This window comes from Ambystoma mexicanum, chromosome 3q (assembly GCF_040938575.1).
Source record: "Ambystoma mexicanum isolate Mex_15411 chromosome 3q, UKY_AmexF1_1, whole genome shotgun sequence".
Lineage (NCBI taxonomy): Eukaryota > Metazoa > Chordata > Amphibia > Caudata > Ambystomatidae > Ambystoma > Ambystoma mexicanum.
Genome location: NC_090926.1, coordinates 65,338,820 through 65,363,149, shown reverse-complemented (window position 1 = coordinate 65,363,149; position 24,330 = coordinate 65,338,820). Strand labels below are relative to the sequence as shown.

The following is a 24,330-nucleotide window of genomic DNA, read 5'->3' as shown; positions in this document are numbered from 1 at the left end:
GACGCTACTTAATCCTGTTATGGTGGATCCTCTAACTACCACCTTCAGCGCTTCCCAAAATGTTCCTGCGCCTGTTACACTAGCGGCATTGTGTGTGTCTTTGACGCAATCACAGAAGGGGGGGGTCCTGCAGAGATTCTCCTCTAACTCTCCACATAGGTATTGGGGCTCTAGGGGGCTTAAGCTGCCACTGTAAACTAAGCGGGGTATGATCTGACAGGACCATACCTTCATACTGTGCCATTGTGATTAAATGTGCAATTTCTTGCCCCACAAAAAGGTAGTCTATTCTAGTATGCACTGCGTGTGGTGCTGAATAATGCGAGTAATGTCTGATGAAGTGCCCGCCAGATGTCAATCAGATCAAATGCTCCTAAAAGCATTTGTAATGTTTTCGCTGGTGGGGCTGGTTTACTGTATTTGGCATCTGGTCTATCTAGGATTGAGTTGAGTGTGCAGTTGAAATTACCCACCCCCCCATATGATGTTGCTGTTCCTATATGGGCCCAATCATGGGTATCGTGATTGGAAGACTACTGCTGCACTGTGGTTGGGTGCATGCGTGTTGACAATACATGTGTCAACCTGTTCTAGGGGACCCTGTACGAGGACCATTCTGCCCTCATTGTCTGTTTTAATGTGGGTAACATTAAATGTTACTGTGGGCGATATCTATATCAAACCCCCGGCCCCCGCCGGGCATAGACGGAATACGGAAGAGCCAAACACTCCCCCTCTCCATTTATTTGTTAAGATTGTCTGATTGTCAGCTGTTAGGTGTGTCCCCTATAACAGTGCAATATCTACTTTGCACCTCTTTAAGTATGAATAAACCCTGTTTCGCTTCACATAAGCATTTAAACCCCTTACATTCCAAGTAAGTACCTTTATAGTTCCACCCATAAACCTTTCACCAGTTCTAGAAGGCTATCCACCTCTGACACAACGGGTGTCATCCAGTTTTCCTAATATGGTAATCCAAGCAAGTGTGTTAGGCTACTATTCTTCATTGACACTCGGGAGGGCAAAACACATTCTCATTTAACTACCCCAACTCCCCCAACTAATAACAACAGCCCAGCATCTGTACTCATGCTCGGGCATATCCGCTTCCCGCATCGATCTCCAGTGTACATACCGCAGGCTGGTGAACAGTGGGTGGACACAAAAACAAGTGCCCCCAAAAATTGAAATTGGAGGCTGTGGCTAAGCTCAGACATACGTCTGGTCTCTCCTCATATAGTTTGTGCTGTTGACCATTGGCATATCCCGCCATGTGGAAAAGGCTGAAGTTTCAAGAGCCACTTTCCCGAAACCAAAAAAGAAAACCAACAAAAAGGAGCTGGTTGCCCCATAAGAGCCCTCTTATCCTGGGGCTCTCATGAGCGCTCTAGTTTTGCCAAAGTCGCGCTGGTGGTCTGTAACATCAGTAAGAGGAGCCGCAGTCGAGTATTGTTGCTAGTTAGGTCATGCCATGCTTGTGCCTCTCATGGTCCTCCGCCTCGTCCCTTTCATCGGGACGTAACTTCTCTCTATCCATCCATGCTTGTGGGCTCCTCTGGAAGATCAAAGAACCGGGCCCTGTTTTTATGTATGACTTTTAGTTGCGCCAGGTAAATCAGCATGTATTTCAGGCCAGCTGCTCTAAGTCTGGCTTTGTCCACCGTAAATTGTGCCAGGCTTTTCTGCTTCTGGAAGGTGTAGTCGGGGTAGACCACCAGATCTGCGGAGGCTCTTTTCAGTGCTCCACCCTGTCTTTAGTCAATCCATCTGCATTTTTGTAGCGCACTAATGCCACCAGTGATTAATGTTGGATTGATTGATTGAAAAATGTTCTTGCCGTCAATGCTGGCACATATTGGAGCCTAACATTATGACCGTCTTCCTACAGTTTAGAGCTGCCATATACTGCTGCTATATATTGAGCACAGATAGCGAGCATGAAAATGTCTGTACCATGTCATGCTGCTTCTTCTTACAGCGGGAACACAGACACATATTGGGTCAGTGTGAAAAAAAGTCTCAAAGTGGCAATACTGTCATATATTGGGCACATCCTGCATGCAAATGTTTTACAGTGGCAACACTAGCAAATAGGTATGGACTTCCGCATTGACAATTCCTCAGTCACCACTGCAAGACCACATACTGTGAAACCTATTAACATTTATAATACCAATTCACCTGCAGGAGTTCCCACCATGAAATACTGGCTCTGCCACTGATCACACGTTCTCACACAGACACACACACATTAATCTACAGTTCATTCAGTGCTTTAGTGCATCCAATTTTGATCCAAAACTATTGCCTTTGAGTGTGAAGAGAGGCCTTGTAACATTTGGAAACACACATATATCAGCATGTATGGTTTGTCAGTAACCCTGTCCCATTTAACGTCTGGTATTACTTTTTAGAGCAGTTGTATTACATCACATGTGAAATGTGAAGTGATCACTAATCGCTCAGTTGCAGAAGCGGCCGCTTGGAGTGAGCTTGACTGAGCACCGGCAGCTCTAATTGTATATTTGTTATAAGGTATAAGATATCAGATGAAACATGGAACAGGAGTTAGATGAAAAGCTAGTGATTTTTCTAAATTTGGTGCATCAGAGTCAAAGACAAAGCTGTGCCATGGGCAAGGAAGTATAGGATGTCAAGCCGGGTCTGATCTTCAATTGGAGGGGTGGGTGTGCTAGTGTTTGTGTGACGGGAAAGCTGGGCCTCACTGGGCACATGAATGTGTTTTACAGCGACATCCCGGCATGTATTGAATACAGGCTACTTCAAAATGATTTCACAGGACAATGCTGGTATAAAATGGGCAAAGGCAGCATCAAAATGTTCCTTGCGGCAGTGGTGGCATATATATTGGGCCCAGGCAGCACAGACATGTTCTGATAGGACAAATCTGGCATATACTCTGCACATTCAGCATACATTTTCTTTCTTACAGTGGCATTACTGGTATATGTTTGGCACTGGTAGCATGAATATGAATGTTCTGTGGCTTCCTGGCATGTTTTGGGCACAGCCAGTATGAAACAGAGTTCTTAAAGTGGCAATACTGTCACATAATGGGCTAGCATGAAAATTAATACTGCCATGTTTTCCTAAAATCCAGCTTAAAAATGCTCATACAGTTGCATCGCATGCTGGCATATATTTGTATCAACCAGGCAAAACATGTTTTACAGTGGCAATAGTGGCATATATTGATCACCAGTAGCATGCCACTGTGTTTTACAGGGCATTGTTGGCATATAGTAAGACAGGCCTTATGGTTTTTCTTGGACACATCCAGGAGTTTTTATTGTGTTCCCCTACAAAACCGAGTGTAAGATGCATTTCTTTTTTCTGAAACGTGTGCTGTAAATTGAACAGTTTTAACCCATTATTTAAACATATTTCTTTGGGTAGAACACCCTGGGAATTTGTGGCAAATATTCACACACATCTACCTAGGAAATTCATCATTTGACGCTGCCCTGGGCAAGACCCTTCACTGTGTGACGCCAGCCGCTAACCATTCATTACAGTCCTTCTTATCAAGACCCTATACATCTTGAATCATTTGTAATGCCAGTGCACCCTTAAGGGCCACCCACAAACCAAATGCTGCCTCTGCCATTTATCACAATCACACAGCATTTTACATTTCATTCAATGCTAGATATTACATGCTTTTTATAATGTTAGACTATTTGCCGTAGGTGGTTTCAGGGAAGGTTGCGCATCTATTTATAGGTTCTGGTATCATTAACAAGAACAAGGCCACAGCAATTCATCCCTTATAGCTCGTTGTTTTTCTTAAAGTAAATGTGATTGATTTTCTAAAAGCATGTGGAAATGTGACTTTTCTGGACTAGCAAAGTAACCAGATACATATGCTGAAAACCTATTTGATACTTGCTTGGATATTTTTTGATAACAGGTACTGAATGTACAATACCAGCTATTTCATCATTCATTGTTAAAGAAGAGGGCGATAAGTATCCCATATGCCACCTCGAACCCGAGAGAAGAGAAACCACCATTGATTCTACAAGTAAGTACACATTGCTTAACTGATTAGAACAACAGCAAAAAGGACATATCAGCCACCAATTCTGACATGTAATTTCCTATGTCTGCCCATGTCAGCTATGCTTAACGCAGCATGTGGTGTGAGCTGTAGGCCCAGCCTTGATGCTTATGCAAAGTGTGATGCAAACACTTTCATATTCAGTAAACGCAATCTGCAAGCATTGTCTTAGAAATATTGAAATACATTACATCAGTGTTTTTTTTCTCATAATCTGGACCAATCGCCAGAGACCTTATGATTCTTTTGTATACGCAAAGCCGTTCATTGCTTTATAGGCTTTTTCTGGGACAAAAGCCAATGTTCCCATAAATAGTAAACAAGAGATAACAATGCAAAATATGGCACTGCGGAAAAACTACAAAACGCTGTCCTTGCTGTAGTTTACACAGGATTGATGCTGTCCGCGGATACTTTTGTTGGAAATATTCCTAGTGCTGGATGACGTGATTGTCCTTGTCATTGCTCACACAAGACAGATTCAGTTCAAATAGAATAATAATAATAACCGAATAATCGGCAGAGCTGGTAGGAAGACAATGGTCAGACACAGACCCCTGGAACACCGAAGAGAGAGCAGGGGGCTTTCCAGAAGGGAGGGGCAACTCTGTCATTTTTCCTGAGCTGGATTTTCAAGCCACTAAGCTGGATTCTGGCTGTTCTGAGGCATTTTGAGCCCTTAGATGACTGTGTCTGTTGACTTTTGAGCAGAACTTTGATATTGATTGAGTTGCATGGGGAGCAATTTTGTTTTTCTTCCCCAAGGCACATCTGCTCACCAACTAAGGAGCTGTCTCTGTTGTGGATGGGCTGCACACTGGCACCAGATATCCCAATGGAAAATGTTATTATTTTTGAAACTTTTTGCTAATTCTTTATGCCTTTCTGATGGTGCTCTGATAAGGTGGTTTTTGATATTTCTGCCAATTTTATGTCATTTTTTTCTGGATTGTGTAAACTGATTCAGGCATCGAATTTTATCCGGCTCTCATCTGTCTACCGTCTACAGTTAGTGAGCATGGGAGAACAAACGTTCACCCTTTATTAACATCACATTGAGAAAGGTACTGAGGTATTTGGGCAGGTGCTTCTATGAGGTTGCCCATCATGATTTGGTGAGGCAGATGTTTCTATGAAGATTGCCTAGCATGATTTGTCAGGTTGCCTAGCATGATCTGGTGAGGAAGGTAGTTGGTTTCTAAGGTGAACGATTTCTTGGAAAAGGTTGATTAGTCTCAGTCTGGATTAGAGGTAGAGGCGATGACAATGATCTCAGCTTTTTCATTAATGACTTTTTGCATTTTTAGTGTGGTGTGCATATTGACTATAATAAAAGCAATGTTTCTTTATTACATATTTCTCATAATTATAAGATGTATTTTTTACATGAGAGTGTAAAACAAATTCATTGAGTGTTCATTACTGAGTGTTATCAGATTAATTTGAACATGAATATTAAGTGTGGGGCATCTCTTTGAACTACTGTGTATTGATGTGTTATATAGGGTACACGTCTTTAATACACATCAAGGGTTCCTGGATGGTGTGAGCAGTGGGCTATCAATACAAATATAATGTTCCATTGGTAAACCTCTCCTGAGTTGGCAATTAAGAGCAGCCACCTACTGCAGGGGTTGTTGCCTGTTCTCTTTGCTGTTGCACAGTGACAGGTACAGACTTTTCCCTACCCCTACTCCTACCACGGCCCCTGCTCGGGTGGGCCTTGGACACTCCCCTGGGGGTGGGGGAAATGCTCTGGAGGTAGGGGTGATACAAATCACATCCACACGCTCATGGTCAGGTCTAGGGGTATGTGTAGAGGTGAAAAATCCCCACCTACAAAGTTAAACTTATTCACTGCATACACTGTTGCCGCTGTGTCTGCTGTGTTGCTTTTGCAATAGCATGCTATGCTTTAAACCACTGCCATGCATTGTATAACCACTGCCACCAAACAGTTTTCTTTGTATTTCTTTAGAGATGCTCCTCTTTGTGCAGCGTGATTGTGATGTGATGTATTCCTTTTTTTCGTTTTGGCTCACAGGTGGCACTTTAGTGCCCCAGAGTGCAAGCCAACACTATTGCCCTGGAGTGTGTATAGGGACTGGTAGCATTTGTGGACCAACACTTATCAGCATGTTTGCTTTCTGAGTTAACCCGCCCTTCACATCATCATCACATGTGGTTGTAAAGTGACAAATAATCACTCAGTTGCAGAAGCGGCTGCTTGGAAAGAGTTTTACAGAGCACAGGATGCTGTAATTGCAGTGTTGGTATTTGATGACAGGTGGAACAAATAAACAGGGGCAAGGTGGCAAGCAAGTTGATTTGGCTGAACTGGTGCATCAGAGTCAAAGTCGAAACTATGCCAGTGCGAAGGCAATGTAGAATGCCAAATTCAGGCTTGTCTTGAATAGGTGATCATGGGGGCCCGTAGGAGACGTGTGAAACTGTTCTATGTCATCCCACCTTTTGGAGTTTTGAAATGTGGGTTGTGGGTGCCATTTGCTCACCACAGCATCAACGGACCAACTCAGACATAAGTGTGAAGTAGAATGCAGAGAGAAAATGTGAAGTAGAATGCAGAGAGAGACAAGGAGCATGTTTAGAAGAGGGATGCACTATAATATGTCTCCTTAGGCTACCTGCCGTGCCTGTACTTTGTGGGATACCCTCACGACCTTTTCAAACGAATGCTGTGAAATGCTTTTTCTTGCATTTTAATAGCTACCGTGGGTCTAAAAAATGCCACAGTGCTTGCTATAGGTACACCTTTTAAGCACTTGAATTACTAGATTATGTATGTCCTTAACATAAATGAGTGTGCTTGATCATATGTACAATAGTCTGGTTATCAGCAGTAACAAGTACACATTCTTTTTGTCTTAAACATTTATCACACTTTCTCAAAATAATATAATATCATGTAGCTGAGCTGTCATTCCTTTCAGGTCCTGCTCTTGCGCCCTTAGAAAATATCGTCAACATGTGTTTCGACTCGTTGGTCTTTATCAAGACTATCTCACCATTCAAGGCAGTTGGTTGAATTCCATATGATTGTCCTATCCTTATAAATTATCAGATACTAACATACAGAAATCATGTTCATAAATCATATTATGAAAGTACACAACACACAAAGAACACAAAACAGAGAGAAAGACGGGGCAACATCGATTATTGGTTTGTTGCATAATAACATTATTAGAATTAAAAACCTGCTTCGGTGTTAAGCCATAAATCCGTATTATGGTACCCCTTGTATACCTCATGCATTACAGCAAGGGAAGTCCCCACAACACCAGCAAACCATGCACTGGGTTGGTATCACCCTTGTGAGTCTCTACCTTAGTGTTATTGAACCCATATGGTATGCCCCAGTAAGTCTATATCCTCTGGTGGTAGTCATCCTAAATTCAATTAGTCACTCACCAAATATTCCATAAAATTAGATTATCCTTAGTAGGGGGCATAGTTGTCTTTTGTATTTCATTGATTTAAATCTATAGAACGGTGGAGTTGGTATTTAATTAATTACTACTAACTAGATTAGAGGTTATTATCATCATATAGCATAATGGCACTCACCTATAGATTAGGAAACATATCCTGACGCTCAGTTATATATGCAAAGTGGTTGATATATTCTGAAAAATAGGATTACAAAATTCCTCATCAGAATAAGATCCCATAACAATGTCCTAAGGTCAGTAAAAATATTTTGTCCTTGCTCCTGGCTGACTGCCTCCCTTTCACAGACATGAGCCTTATATAAGCCTTTATGGCCCATATAGGACTCTCAATTTATGACTCAATCCATCAGGCCCCTGATTAGTTAGGTTACTGTTCCCATGGTGTGAAATCTCAGGATAGGTTCTGTGTCTCAATTGCTTTATTTGTCCCACCTGGTGTCGGTCTGTGGCCCCACAGGTTTCGTATGTCTCTGTCGCCAACTTTGATTTGGGTGGAAGTCCCGGTTTCCTCTCTCAGCTGCTCTCTGGTGTTTCAGAGATCTTCGGCAGCATTGCTGGCTCCAGCCACGCTGCTGTCCTCTGCACTTTAAATTCTCTGCTTTGCCTGCTGAATGCTTATAGAATACCATACTGACAGGCGGATCCCACAGAGCTGTGATGCATGCTTTTTATTTCTCTCCATCTGCTCTTATTCTGCAGATTCTACACATCGGCCCAGAGGGGGCCTGCCTGGTGCATGAGACCCTGTGGTACTACAGCCAGCTTTATAAGTGTTCGGAACTCACTTCTAGTTCTTTGAGATGCCATTTCCTCATGGGTCCCCACTGACCCTTGTAGGCCGTCTTTTCTGGGATCAGGTATCTGCTTTTGTCACAGGCATGGCAAAGATCTTGCCATCGCGATAGGTCGGTGTGGAACAAGAAGATGGACAGCAGTCACCCTAAATCAATGTCTTTGTCAAGATAGCACTTGTTATTCCCAGAAGCCTTTGTAGGCTGGACAAGGCCAGGCTGGTCAGTGTTTAACCCTCAACCCTGAAATATTTGAGGTTGAGGATAAGCACAATGTTGCTTAAGGATTGATCCACACCCTAAAGCAGGAGGATTTGGCCTTGATTTATAAAACTGCTCTCATGTAAGCCATCTCATGCTATCCCGAATCCACTGACTGGAGCTCGGCATGACAAAGGGAAAGAAAATGCTTGCCTCAACTGAATAATTTGCTAATGGATCTCTTTTCTTCTGCAAGTTTGGGAAACTCACCTTGGAACAGGTGATTTACAGGGGACAATTCAGGACTCCAGGAAGGTTGGGATCCGAATCCATCTCATATCTGAGGGGACCCCAGAAAAGGGTTTGAGCTGCAGACTGAAATCCTTTATCCCAATAGTAATCAGTATTTAACAAGCCTTTCTTAACTGATTGTCATTTTTCGCTAAGTAAAGAGACCTACACAGCATTAGGTAAATCATAGTTTATGACTTCACTTAAAAACCTGAACCTGTGGGCCTTTCCAATACTACTCTGGTTGGTGTCACACAGCCAAGCAGGATAGACACCAGGTGGACATAGAAGTAGGGTTTTAAAGGATACTGATTTATTCAGGTGCATTAATAGTAGTGAGCAAAACAATGCAAATCTACCTCAACATTCTGGGCCTTAACGTCATCAATTTGTCCCACATTCCTTTCTTGACTCATAAGCCCATTAGTTTGCGCCTCCGTTTCTCACCCTGGACGCCTGAGAAACCCTTTGGGGGTCTCGGCTTGCACTTTAGGCAGAGACAGTGGTCTGGGCCACACCAAGCTAAGCCCCAGATCTGCCAGCAGGAGACCAGCCACCTATGTTTGTCTACAGGCTTCCAACTCGCCATCCTCATCTACTTCCTTGATGATTCAGATACCCCTTAAGTCTGAGAAGACCAGTCCTTCACCTTTCCACTCCATCAGGGCTTCCTCACTATGTTTGCTTCCAGCTGTCACTCTTCCTCTACTCTTATATGGGCATCTCTGAAGAGCACTTGCCTGTTGCTTCCCTCCGCTTCCCCCCTTCAGCGCATGCATGTTTTTGTGCAAGGTTACATGCATCCCGAAGCCTACATCGTCTATCCTCCACATCTTAGTTGCCTTCATGGCTGTTGTTTCCCAGCTTGAGTTCCTGGAGCCACTGTGACAGTCACCCATGTCTGTGATTGTCTCTTGTTACCCCAGCATGGTAGCTCGTAATCCGCTAACAGCCCTGTGACCATACCAGGGGAATAACCTCACTCCTTACCCTTTCTCCGCCATCAGGACCTTTTGCCTTTCGAACTTCATTTTGTCTCATTACTTTTCTCAGAATAAGTATTCTATGGTCTACCTTCCATTTAAGAGCTACATATATAATTCTGCTTCATTGTAACGCTCACCTGATTCCCGTAGAGGCGCCGGTCTTGACTGGGCGTATACCGTATCTTCAAAGGTGATGTGTAACACACGGCTGGCTCTTTGGGCTGGACCTCTGTGCACTGTATGTCTGACTCGAAGGGTAAGATGTCTGCAGATAGAAAATATGGGATTAAGGAACTGGGTTATTGAATGTCTCTCTCTTCTTCCCTTTCTCTTCTCCTGTAGAACCCCAAAGGTTAACGCTCTCACCTTAGGTAAGTGAACGCCGTGCTCTCCATCTGCCTCGGGGCAGGGTGCTGTAACCAGTTTCTTCACTGGATAAGGGGAGCAGGCCTCTTGACTTCAGAGGACTGCTGTCCGTCGTTTACTGCACGAACGGTAAGTTTCGAGTAATTCTAATGTCTTTAAAGTCTTTAGTAATGATGTTTCTTGTTTTGCAGGGTTCCGGCGATGGCGGATGACGGGCTGAAGTGAGTTGAAGATGGAGCCCGTGTGATGAATAGAAGCGCCTGGAAGCACGTAAGTAAGCGCTTGTTGCCTGCTTCACGATGCGCTCTAACTGTCTTTTTATTTTGCAGGTACAAGTTCGGAGCGGCTGCAGGGTGCCGGAATACCCACTGGGTTAGATGTGGAAAGGAGTAATGGCACGTGAGTATTAAAGTTCCCCAATGTCTTTAAACGCACCTTGTTTTGTCTTTCAGATGCGGGATGCAGCGCCGAAGGCCTCCGGAGCGTGCGAAGAGTTGGTAAGCTTTTGTCTTTCAGATGCCGGAATGCAGTGTGAAGACCTCCGGAGCGCACGAAGAGTAGGTAAGCCTTTGTCTTTCAGATGCCGGAATGCAGCGCGAGGCGTTGGTGACAGCCGATGGACCAGGTAAGTGAAGAGCTGTCACTGAAGACCGTAATGCTAACCTGTTCTTTCTTGTCTTTATAGGTGTTGCTGAAGACTGGATTCAGGATGGTAAGCCTTTTTCCTTAGGCCCAGGATCAGATTCAGAAGACACGATGAGCGTTCTGCTGCAGAGGATGCAGAATAACGCAAAGCAAGATTCATCCATCGGGTGTGGTTTAAATAGCCTCCTGTAGTGCTTAGGTGTCTCCTTCCACAGCCACGCCTAGGTAAGAAAAGAGTTCCTGCTTTCCAGAAGAGTTCCAGTGTTCTGAATCTAGGGAGTGGCTCCTGCCCCACCCAACAGGAAAAGTAGTTCCAAACAGAAGAGGATCAGAGGCTCAACTGGCAGGCAAGTAAGCAGCATGGTCTGCTGCAGGTAAGTCCACCCAAGCATTATGAGCCCGGCGCTTCCAGCGCTGGGACTGGGCATATTTATGAGCCTGGTGCCACTGGCGCCAGGACTGGGTCCAAAAGGTCCCAATTGGGACTGGTTGGCACTCGGAACCTGGGTTATGGATCTGCTTCCAAGGGAGTTGGGAAAACCCTGACCTTTTGGAAGCAGAGATCATGACATTCATAAACAAAATCAGTCATGTGTTTGGAATTTGCCTTGGAAATACATTAACTACATAGTTTAATTGTTATAAGAAGAATGTTTAGTGAAAGTATTATATAATTATATGTTGGCATAAATTTGACTCTCGATTTCTTTTGCTATTCACTGTACAGCGCTCTAATTCCTCTTTGGGCCTGGGCTGCATTTTATAAACTATACCAATAAAGATAGAGCCATACTCGGTTTGTATGGATTTTTACCCTGGTAATTCCCAGTGTTAATTCCTCAAGTGAAGTTCCCAAGGGATGTAGGAGGTGGTTTCAAGAGGTTTCCGTATTTTGGACCTTAATTCATATTCATTCAGCCTACGACCGTGAATGTTTGGCGCATGTCTTACTTAGGTTTGTGACAGCATCTAGCATCTTTACACTTGCACAACAAGGTGCAGAGAGATGGTGCTCACCTGCCAGTGCATCGTAATTAGTGCCGATATAAGGGTGGCTACATAAATCCCCTCCATTGCTTATACTCCCCCGGTGATGATGCAAACAAATGACAAAGGTGCAGCCCTAGCGATAGGCAAACATAAGACAAGCAGGGGGAGGAAATTGAATGTATACACCCTCCCATGGGGAGGAATTAGTATAAGTTTTATTTCTGTAGCAAATACTAGACAACTGTTTCTGTCTCTTGGATCGACGACTCCTCATTCTACTAGGGATTGTGCCGAGGAAGAATGGCTGTGAGGTAATACTTATGTTCTCGGAGTTCCCACACTTGAATTAGAATATTTTAAGGTGAATGACACAAAGATGTTTGAGGTAGCAAATGCTGTTATTGTGAAATGATGTCTGTGTGTACTAAGGTAAACCTATAGAACTGAGTAAAGGACAAAGAAGAAACTGATGCATGGGGACATTTTTATTTTGTACTGTTTTGATTGAGCTTTGATCACCTTGCAAAAAATGTTATGCTTAGAAATGCATTTTCCTAACAGGAACCGATGTCACGTTACCAGTAGCATCTGTCGGTATTAATGAAGAGGGTGAAATATACTCCATTGGTATCCAGGACTATAGACGGATAGAAAACAATGACAATCCTGCTGGTGAGCAAACCTTTTAACTCTTTTCAGCGTAACTAGTAGTGTGTTCAAGTGTATAGTCTTATTGGCTGCTAGAGCCCTTTCTTTCTGTATTATAACCTGCACTACTGTTAAGACCTTCTTTTCTGGAGTGAACCTTTGTGTAAACTTGTGAACTATATGCTATTGGTTTAATTTTTCTATAATTACAAACTATGTATGTAAAAGCATTTTGACCAGGGAGTAATGTTACTTCTTAACCCTTATCAGTGTTCCTGTCTTGAAGAAGAGTGCTTTGAATCATTTGTTTGTAAGTGTGTTGCAGAATGTTTGTGTGTTCTTCTTTCCAGTTGGCTGAATCAGGCCCTTAATTCAGTTCCTTAATAAATTAAGGGCCTGATTTGTAGAGGGTTTTCCTATGGGATTGCACCATTCTAAAATGCATTTGTCTATATGGTGAAATGCCTGGTATGCTACATCATACTTTTACAACAAGCACAGTCAATTTGTTCGATATTGCTTAACATGATGGTGTCTAAAGAGTGCAATATTTATCTCCAAATCGCTAACATGGAACCGATGCGCATTATGCCATATTCAACCTTCAGCCCTATTGGGCATCTTGTTTCCAGTTCCAAATTTCTAATTTTAAGAAACCGGGACAGCAACAGGATAGTTTTTACACAATTGCCCCACATGCAAGATAACCAAAACCATTCCCTTGCGGGCTCCGTGCTGCCCACTCTTTCAATTCCAATTACTTTAATGCAATCGTTTTCAAAATGCACACAATATGTCACCAGGTGTTTAGTGGACTCTATCTGACTGACACATTTACAAAATCTGCAACTATTGGCGGCATTATGGTACATTTGCGGATACCAGCTACCCGATAGTCCCCCCGGGTGGTACTCTGCGGGTGGATCTCATGGGAGGAAAAAAAACCTTTGGGACCAGTGACGACCACATCGGGATAACACGGTAGTCCCACCAATCACATGTCCCTAGACCACCCTTCCACAGTTACCCCACCTTCACCTCCTTCATCTTCATTCCTTCCCTCATAACCTATGTAGTTTTCTAAAGCAGTTCGGATAGAGTACTGAGACGAGGAAGATCCTTAGTGAGTTACCACATAAGCACTCACTTAGTACTGAGATAAGGAGGAAGTGCAGCGCAATACTGAATAACCATCAGAACCACTTTTACCAGTCTAGTGGTTCAAGACAGTTTATTGGAAGAAACAAGATAAAAACTGAAGAGGGACTTAACAGGGCATCAAGTCCTCCCTGGGGGAACTGCGAGAGCCAGTACGGGCCGGACGTGCAGGTGGGTGCTGACGGGGATGCCGAGAACGGTGAGAGCGAGTCTGAGGCCGATCCAGGACGCAAGGACTGCATGGCCTGCAGGCGGACTAAACCTCTGGGTGCCCCAGAGACCCAGAGTGGGAGACCAACGCTGTCCCAGAAGGTTTGAGCGAGGGAAGCTCCAGGAAGTTACTGGAGCCCCGCAAACGAGTCTAGCTCCTCAAGAGAGCCAACACTTGCGCAGACCAACCCACAAGGTACGTGGGTAGCCAAGAAGGCACTAAAGGGTCAGGGAGAAGGTGGCACAAATCAGAAGACTGGGAAAGGAGGATCTGGGACCTTAATGCAGTGGGAGAGAAGCAAAGAAGTACATGGACTTGTACTAAGGCTTGGCAAGAGAGTGAACCAAGCCCACCGAAAGGAAAACTAAGGCTGGAATTGCGAGCCTGGGACTTGCACCCAAATGAATAGAACTAGAAGTTAATGAACAGTTCATACAGTACTTGGCAGGTTAGTGAATCAAGTCTTTATGGGCCACTACAGCCTTGGGAATGCATCCACGTTTTTCTTCTTCATGCAGTACCTGGTTAGAGGGAACCATGTCTGCCAACCAGGGTCAGGGACCCACTACAGCTTGGGGAGTGCATCCAGGCTGTTTTGCTTCAGTGCAGTATACAGCGAGAGGAAGCCAGAGCTGCCAAACAGGGTCTGGGACCCCAAGGTACATTGTAAGCCTGAAGAAGGATACAGGAAGGGAGATATCCCCCCAAAAGCTAATGAGTGGGTAACACTACATCAGAAAAATCCTACCAAGACAAGAACTGCCTTTTGTCCAGGGGAAGGGAGTCATTCCTCTGGACCAAGAAGACATCTCCTTTTGATTTAGTTAGCTTAGAGTGTAAGGGACAGAGTTAGGATTTTGACACTGGATCTTTGGACTTTTGCTTTGGGCATTCTGATACTAGTTATTTCATTTGAGGCAGGGAAGCCCCTCTTAGAGTTAGGGCGAGATAGGGTTTTCTTTTCCTTTTTACCCTTGAATAAAATTTGTATAGCAAACACTATGACCACGCCATGTCAGAGTCTTTCTTCTGTTCCCTTACAGTAGCAATATATTTTCATGCTTACAAACCTCATACTTCTGACCTAAGAAAATCTACAGACTAATTGTTCATTTCTTTTTGCAGGCCCTTTTCACCAGTTTCTTATCCAACCTTGGTTAGATGGTGGTACAGGCATGTATTGACATGGCTTTTTTCATGACCATTCTTCAAGGCCAGGCTTGAGGACATTTCTTATGTTAGCTGACTGGTCCAATGAGACACTTTTTCACAAGTACTATTGTAAACCTGCATGCATTGATTGGGATTCTGTTTCTGGTTCTGCGTTTAGCGTGCATAATAGAAAGCCTCTGAGTGATGTAGAATATCGATTATTACTAGTAATTACAGCAGAGAGTTGGGATTCTGCTAAGGACATGTAGGCGAATATTGCCCCATCAAAAATATTATCCGTCCCTCGTGTTGCTTTTTGTTATAGCAACAGATGATTTGTACACAAATTCCAGGCATTTATTTCTGATATGGCTGAAGCCGGGTCGGTATTTCTTATCTAACACAGTAAATGATGGCAGTGATAACCTTCCTGCTGTTTTGTCCGAGATTAGCCTGATGGTGCAACCTAAAAGAGGTTGATGGGAGCGTCTGGAAGGAGTGGCAAGGGCCAGACACAAGCCTGAATGAAGAAATAGACTTGGCACTAGATAGTCGAGGGTACAAGACCTAGGAAAGCATGCATCGAGTTAGGTAGGCTACAATAACTCATTGCTGTCCTGGGATGAAGGACTTGGCACTTCCCAGGGGTGAGACACTTTTACTTCATTCATCTGAAGACTTTTCCATGTTCTAATTGCATTTACTTTCGGTGTAGACGCATTTGGGTCTGTTAACAAAGAGCGGTCTTAGTATGGGCACTCGTGTGACACTCAAGCAAGAGGAAATAGTTGCTCTCATAACCCCACAGACCCAGTGTGTAGTGCTTTGGTGTAGACCATGATACCAACGCCTGTAGATGTTTTAAGGCAATGCATCGCAAGGTCATTAGAAAGCAGGTTGCGAGGTGCACAGAGCAATGAGTGTGCCTTAGTGAGGCTGATAAATGCAGCAACCTGTTGTAAGAGCCTGCGAGGGCTGAGTGTAAAAAGGACAACCAGACCGCGGTCTGGAGCCTAATTCCCCATTTAGGAAGGCAGTGCGGTGCACAGGAGATCAGAGATACTTTACCTGGGTACGGAGCGGCAGGTGCTTTGGAAGCCTGCGCCACTCTGCACATATATTAGTGCAGCAAAGGGTGGATCGCTCAGGGGGGTGCTCATGGTGCTGTGAGACCCCATCAAGAGAGTCAGATAGCGGGAGTGCACTGAACGAGCATGCAATTCTTAAGTGCGGTGGAGGAGCCAGGAAGCACCCACATAGCACGAAGGCTAAATAGCTCTCCTTTGCCTTTCCTCCACCACACTCTGTGAGTTACCAATCTCGTTGGGTGGAGGCAACGAACACCGACATGCAGAGGGGCTCGAACAACATGAGTAGGGATATGCTCTTTGGAGCATAGTTGGATCCCTCGCTGCCTGCAGTCTCCCTGGCGGGGCTAAGCACGTGGAGTGGGCTGGCCCTTTACTTAAGTGTCCTGATCTCATCCCAAAGTGTACATGATGGGAGTGGGTGGATCGTGCTGACAAATGTGAGTACAGGGGCAGATATAGGGTCCAAAGAGCCGCTACATAGCCACGCAGACCTTTTTATATGCTAACCCGTTGAAGCTCTTGAAATAGATCGGAGGACACCCTATGCTGGACCCCAACATAGCAGTGCTGCTGAACAGTTAACAAAGGGTTCCTGATAGGGTTGTGGCAGCAGAAATGGAAGACACCCCTATTTGCAACAGTGCCAACCAGGAGGAAACCACTAAAGCAGACATACAACTGATGCTGGAAGGAATTAGATCAATAAAGAGTGGCCTGAGGTGGCAATATCGGAGCTCAAAGGCAGAGTTGAGAAGCTGGAGGAGAAATTGGAATCTTTGGAGAATAATCAGATTTGGGTTGCATTTCAAGTCTTGGAACAAGAGGAAAGAGATCTAGCACTAAAAGTCGACGAGAGAGAGAGAGAGAGAGAGAGAGAGAGAGAGATTCGAATATTCTAATCTTGGGCCTGAAAGAGCTGCAAGGCAAATCTAATCTCTCTCTGGAACACTGGGTCAAGACACTAATCAATGGCTTCTTCAAGGAAGTGCCCACTCCAGAAATATTGTTTGGCAGAATTCATTGAGTGGGCTGCCCTCCCAACGATCCACGATCAGTTCTGGCAAAATGTCATTATTTCAAACAGAAAGCAGACATTGTTCAAAAAGCCAGAGAGAAGGGGAAGCTACTCTTTGAGGGGTCTCCGATATGAACTTATCAACATTTTTCATCCATGACCCTGAATAAAAGGCAGGAATGTCATCCAATGATTTGGTGGCTCCAGGAGAATGACATAGGATACTGGTGGGGCTTCCCGTTTGCATTGTCCTTCAAATATCGAGGTGAGGAATAAAGAGTCACCTTGCAGGGCGATGCGGAAGGAGTCCTGAAACAAATAACGTCAGGAAATCGTGGCCCAGTGATACCTGGTGCTGTATCGCTTGTTCTGTATCCTAATCACCCAACAATCACACTTAAATAGCTTGTTAAAACCCTATATAATTGGGAGCGCTGTTGAGCGCTGAACAAGATGGCCGCCTGAAATGTGAGCTCCATGGCAGGCAGATCACTCGATCCTGATCTTGTGCCTTTACGATCTACAACTTGTACCAGGCTGCTGCGATTCACCAGCTGCTGGATCAGGGACCATCTGGTCCAAATCCCAAATAAAAACGGCGCCGGGAACCCTGTGATTGGGAACTGCCGCGACCATCCCCCATCGCCCGCGCATCTGCGCGGCCAAATCCGGCACTCGAGGAGATTCAGACAGTCCAGGCCCCCGGAACCGAGACACCCCGCCACCTCTGTGGAGGCCCGTGTAGCGGTGGAACACCTCTGCGGTGACGACCGGGAGCGAACTACGCGGTTGGTTAGACCATACAGCGCCGGCGCAGAGCACTGCAGATATTAGAACTGTAACCGCTGTGACCCTCGTGTGCTCGACCTGCACCCGCGCTGGGCGACTCCTACTCAGGCCCTCATCGACTCCTACATCGGCCTTCATCCTGCTGTCCCCCTTGCGGCCCCCCCCCCTTCAACGAGACTTCAGCGCCCGGGGTAGAGCTGTGGCACACCAACGGATGCTGGGTGCTGCGCTCCCCTGGTGGCGTGGACTAGGTTGCCAGACCCTTGGCAGCCACAAGGCACGTGGAGGATGGGGATGCTGCTAACCTCTGGCTGTCTCGAAGCGGAGATAAGGACAAATTGCTGCGCTGCTCCGCGGGGGTCACCAACTACCCGCACCCAATAGAGGACGCCCTGTGACCAGCTTGCTCCCGCCGAATGACTTGCTGTGGCCCGGCTCCTGCCCCGGATCACCACGCAGGGTGCCCCCTGCAACCCCGTACGGAGTGATCGCACCAACATCATCCTGCACCCTCTCAGCGCGGCGCAGACCGCACTAGATTCTTGTCTGCACCTGGAGGGGCCCGGGCACCTGGTGGCCTGGCCGCGGCCTGCTGGTTACCCTGGATGGTGCCCCTTACACTGGCTGAGATCCCCTATAGTCCACATCATCCGGCCCGCTGCCTCGTGCCGGCTACTCTACGACACTCGAAGCTCTGCCCTGGCCCCGCTCGTCCTCCTTCCAGGGCGCCTGACTTCGGGCTCCCCAGCGTTGCTTGGGTGGTATCCTGCTAACCTTTGCCATCGAGGCCGCCTGCCTGGATCCCCTGGGGGCTGTACCTCGTTGGTCCTGTCCGTGGCGGCGAGGGGTACCATCGGCTCTCTCTCATCTCTCCTGCGTCGTATCACCGTCACAATGACTAAAGGGACTGGGAAAAAAACAGAGCTCCATGAACATGTTCACGAAGACTCCGGTCAGTTCTGCTGAGGAGGTCTCCAAGCAGACCCCTGCCACTACTTCATCACTTGCTACCTCAGAGTCTCAGAACATGATGGACTTTATCCGTGAGGGTTTTACCACGCTCCCTCAAAGTTAGACGACATGAATGGCACTATCTCCTCTATCAAGGATCACATTGAGAGGACTGACAGTCGAGTGTTGGAGGTTGAAACCAGGGTGAGCTCCGCTGAGGACGGTCTAGGGGCGCTGCGTTCAGAGGTCACGGCTCTGTCCAACCGCGTCCTAGAGGTGGAGAAGAAAAATTAGGACTTGGAATCTCGCTCGAGGCGTAACAACCTCCGTATCATCGGGGTCCCCAAGAGTGGCATCGGAGAGCCGATGGAAGACTTTGTGGAACACACATTACTGTCGCTTCTAGATTCACCAAAGCTCTCTCCGCAGTTTGCTATAGAGCGGGCACACCGGGCCCTGACGCCTAAACCCAAGCCGGGTGCACCTCTACGACCCATTATAGCTTGTGTCCTTAACTTTCGAGACCGTGATGCCCTCCTCAGAGCCGCAAGACTCAAAGGTGAACTTCTGCTGGACGGAGCAAGGATACACCTATACCCTGACTTCTCGGTGGCTGTTCAGCGGGAGCGCAAGACTTTCTTGGCTGTAAAAAGAAGGCTTAGAGATCACGGAGTCAAATACTCCATGTTATACCCCGCTAAGCTGCGAGTCGAGCACAACAATCAGGTGTCATTCTTCACGATTCCAGAGGAGGCCTCCAGGTTTGTCGACAAACATTTCCCAGGCTGACCTTCCTCCCCAGCTATTCCTCTACAGCTGCTCAGTTTACCCGTTGGCGAGGCGCCGACACCGGCTTTCCCCGGACGCCAAGAATATACCACACTTGTACTACTCAACAAATGTTAGTTGGATTACTCTGCATGACTGTGCCAAGTTAAACTGTGCCAAATATCGTTGTCAAGTTACGTCCGAAGCTTCATTGTAGGCACCATGTTCTCGCTGGATCTGCCACAGGCCCGGAGCGGCGTCATCAGTCCGGCCCACAGGCCCCCAGGCGTTGATGCCACTGGTTTGGATTTGGTTAAGGGGTTTTGGGGTTGTCATTCCTCTAGTTGGGGGAGGGATGTGAGTGGGGGCGGGTTGTGATGGGTGTTTTGTTCTAAAAAAGTTTGGCGCTGGCAGCGAGGGCGGACCGCAGGGTAATGCAGTGTTAATGGGGCTACAGGGCTGCTACATCGGCCCACTTGACATTATCATCCTGGCGATATGAACGCTACCGCTCCTTTGACAGAGAACAATCTAACTTTCATGAGCTGGAATGTGAGGGGGCTAGGCAATTTTTAAAAAATGAGACAGATACTGCTGCAAGCGGAATAGGCATGGATCCAAGATCCTTTTCTTACAGTAGACGCATGCGCGTTCTGTACATTGTATGAGATTTGCCAGAACCTGGGGCCCCCAGAGATACTTCACCAACTTCTCTACTCAAAGTCGTGGGGTTATGACTATTATTCATAAGAGTCTTAAATTTACTCTTATTTCTTCACAAATAGACCACCAGGGTAGATATGTACTACTCCATGCTACACTCCAGAATAGGGAGGTGATCTTGCTGAACATCTATGGCCTCAACATAGATGACCCAGAATTTTTCACACACCTCGCATCCCTTCTGGATGGTTTCCCTTTGGTTCTTATCCTCTGGGGTGGGGACTTCAACACCATTTTTGATATAGACCTTGACAGATCTGGGTCCAGGCCCCACCAACTCACCAGGGCAGCCTATGCTGCACTGTCGTCCCTTCCCCGCCTTGCGGTTGTGGACGCATGGAGACTACTCTACCCTGATTCCATGTCTATTCCTTTCATTCTGTCCATGATTCCTATTCCCGAATTGATAGGTGGGTAATCTCTGATGTATTGATTAAAAATGTGGTACAATTAACGATCCTCCCTAGGACCCTATCCGACCACTCCCCGGTGACCATCACCATGGGCTGGGGGCTGGACTGTGACCGTACCAGACGCTGGAGGATGAAACCTCTCGAGGTAGCCATTGAGGAGTTTTTTGAAATAAACAAGGACTCTGTGTCCTCGCAGGCTACCCTGTGGGAGGCCTTCAAGGCATATATTAGGGGCATAGCACTGTCCAAAGAGAGTGGCATACTTAGAAGAATTCGAAGGGATATCGCTGTTAGCGAAACCAAGCTATCGACCCTGGAGGCCCAGTGTTCGCAGTCCTCAACCCCTGCGACCCTTGCAGCTATAGGAGTGGAGCTGGAGGTTTTTCGTTCTTTGGCGGAACGAGAACAAAAATTCCTGGATAGCACCGGCCTGGCGAGGAGATACGGAGAGGGCGAGCGCCCCGGCCACTTCCTTGCTAGACTCATCCGTCATGTGCTGGGTGCTCCACATATACCTGGGATTGTTAGACCGGATGGCTCCTTAGCTATCACATCACAGGTCATCAATTCAGAGTTCTTTGCTTTTTACGAAGCCCTATACTCCAATTCGGACAAGGCCACGGAGGCGGAGGTGGACTCCTATCTTGCTGCTCTCCCCCTAACAGTCCTCTCTCCCGAGACCGCTGGTTCCCTCGATTCGCCACTCACCCCGGAGGAGTTTTCGGAGGCCATAGACTCTCTCTCCTCGGGGAAGGCTCCCGGCTCCGATGGCATCCCGGTTGAATTCTATAAATGCTATAAGACTCTCCTACTCCCTCACTTAATATCTCTCTGGGAGGAATCGGTGGAGGCAGGCATACTCCCCCATTACTCCGCGAAGCCACAATTACGGTATTGCTCAAACCTGGTAAACCTGCCACCCAGTGCGGCTCATATGGCCCTCTTTCCCTCATAAACTGTGATACCAAAATTTTTGCCAAAATGTTAGCGACCAGGCTTGCCCCCTGTATGCCATCTATTATACACCCGGACCAGGCGGGATTCATTCCAGGTCGCTCCACCGCTCTGAACCTTAGACGGCTCTTTAATATAATTAGCAGGATTAGCCCCAATGTGCAGGCGGTTGCCGCAACCCTCGACATGCAGAAAGAGTTTGATTCAGTATCTTGGAGATACCTCTGGCGGGTGCTCGAACAATGCAAATTCGGGCCGGTTTTTCGCTCCTGGGTCAAAGTACTTTACTCAGGCCCTGTGGCCATTGTCCGCACGGAGGACAGATGCTCCCCATTCTTCAATATTGCTAGGGGAACGAGACAGGGCTGTCCGTTCTCTCCCCTGATTTTCGCTATAGCGATAGAACCTTTCGCCGACATGCTTCGACAACTCCACTCACATAGAGGGCTTCGCTCGGCGGGTCAAGCTGATATTGTATCCCTTTATGCTGATGATGCACTCCTTCTCGTGCGGTCCCCCTCCACTAATTTACCCCCGATATTGAAAGATGTTATCCACTTCGGGCACATCTCAGGCCTCAAGGTGAACTGTGCAAAATCTATGCTTTTTCCGCTCACGGAATGCACCCTCGCCCCCCTGACACTATGGGGTTCATGTGGGTGCAATCGAAGTTCACTTATCTGGGGATTGAAATAACACGTCAGTTCGAGTCGACCCTCGAGGAGAACTATCAAAACTACCTTGCGCACCTGGCGGCTAAGTCTCTGGCATGGAGCAAATTGCCGATCTCCCTGGCAGGTAGAATAGGGATATTGAAAATGATAGTATTGCCCCAATTACTATACAGGTTCACCAACGTCCCCCTGTGGCCGGGCGAGGGTTTCTTCCAAGCATTGACACGCAGTATCAACTCTTTTCTGTGGCATTCGGGTGCGGTCAGGCTCAAACTCGGTACCTTATCTACCCCGATGTCTGACGGCGGCTTTGGGGCCCCCGATTTTCTTAAATACTGGTTAGTTTCTCAAATCCAATACACATCCTACTGGTTTAACACAGCAGACCCTCCTCCACATGTTAGACTCGAAAAACTGGCGGTCAGCGACCGAGACATCCGCTCCCTGGTGATACAACCCATTCCTTTGGCACGGGATACACTGAATCCGGTGGCTTGCACCTCCCTGGCGCTAACGAAAACGTGGAAATTGCTAGATACTCCTCATCCATTTCATGGCAATCTCCCACTGTGGAACTTTTTCCCCGGGATCTCACGAGTACCGCCATCGACTGTGCGCAGATGGGCTGAGGCGGGATACGAGTTGCTCCGTGATGTATTTGAGCAGGGTAGCTTTGTTGAGTGGCCCGACCTGCCGCTGCCCTTGAGGGGTGGCCCGAGTGCATGGCTTCAGTATTCATCTCTACGTAAAACCCTTAAACGAAACTACCCCATTTTTCCAGCAATGCCACCGGACGATCCCACTATTGAAGAACTGACTTCCCCCACACCTACCAGAGGGAAAATATCTAGGCTATACACAATGATACAATCCAGGTCCACTCCGAAATTCACCGGGCTAAGGCGGGCGTGGGAGGAAGACCTAGGGGTGGAGGTGACGGACGAACGCTGGGCTCACATGTGTGCCCGTATACACCAGGTGTCTTTCAATTCCCGTTTCAAATTGATTCAACTAAAGGTGTTACATAGGTTTCATTATACCCGAGCAGGTTGCATCGTATGCTTAGTGATCACTCCCCAAGATGCCCCAGGTTTGGGCAGGATGGCACCGACTATATGCACATGATCTGGGCCTGTCCCCGCCTCTCCCAATTTTGGGGGATGGTGTTCACAACCGTATCTACTATACTTGATCAACCTATCGACCCCTCCCCAATGAAGTGCCTATTCCATGACTTTCCCGGGCTACCCCGAAATTCCAAGAAACTGGCCGGCCTTTGCATGCTCCTTGCGGTACGAGCCATTCTGCTCTGTTGGCTTCGCCCCGCACCTCCCACACATGCGCAATGGCTCAGGGCTCTCACATGGGCCTCAGACACTGAGGAAGCGTGGCCCTGCCTACAACCAGCCCACCTGAGGCCTAGGGATGTTTGGCTCAAGTTCCACTCCTATATGTCAGATTTAAATGCGACACCGGATACAACTTCCCCAACTAATACACCCACTCATGCAGGTTGTCTATCCTGAGCTAAGGGCTCTCTTGCAATGCGTTCGCACTGTATGCGTTCTTGATGGAAAATGTTCATACTAGATGCACTGACTGTATGCCTGTACTGTTTTAACTGTACCTACCTTGTGCTTGCCTTGTGTCTTGTTCGCCTGTGTTCTGCTGCCAAGCTGTTTAATAAAAAAAAGGTTTAAAAAAAAAAACCTATATAATTTAAAGAAAAAAGTGCCACAACAATGGTCATTACCTGTTTCCTTTTCTCATCTCTAATTACTTTCTGTTAATCACTTCTTGTAAATAAGGTGCCCCTGAGACACGTTAAAAAGATACGACCTCAGTAGGAGGGCCTGTGCAGCCCTGGCTGTTTGTATTTGGGAAGAGAGGCAGAGCAGGGGGTGTATTTGGGAAGAGAGGCAGAGCAGGGGGTCATGAGCATTTGTCCAAGGTCCA

General features: G+C 46.7%; 1 protein-coding gene across 2 annotated transcripts in view; it reads left to right on the top strand.

Moving 5' to 3' along the window:
* The window catches only part of LOC138582125 (zinc finger protein 282-like), a 240,604-nt gene that overhangs the window by 199,310 nt on the left and 16,964 nt on the right, over nt 1-24,330 (top strand). For both annotated transcript variants that reach the window (XM_069653125.1, XM_069653124.1), the window contains exons 6-7: nt 3,935-4,048; nt 12,389-12,499. In XM_069653125.1, the coding sequence (XP_069509226.1) occupies nt 3,935-4,048; nt 12,389-12,499 (225 nt within the window). The remainder of the gene's footprint in view (nt 1-3,934; nt 4,049-12,388; nt 12,500-24,330) is intronic.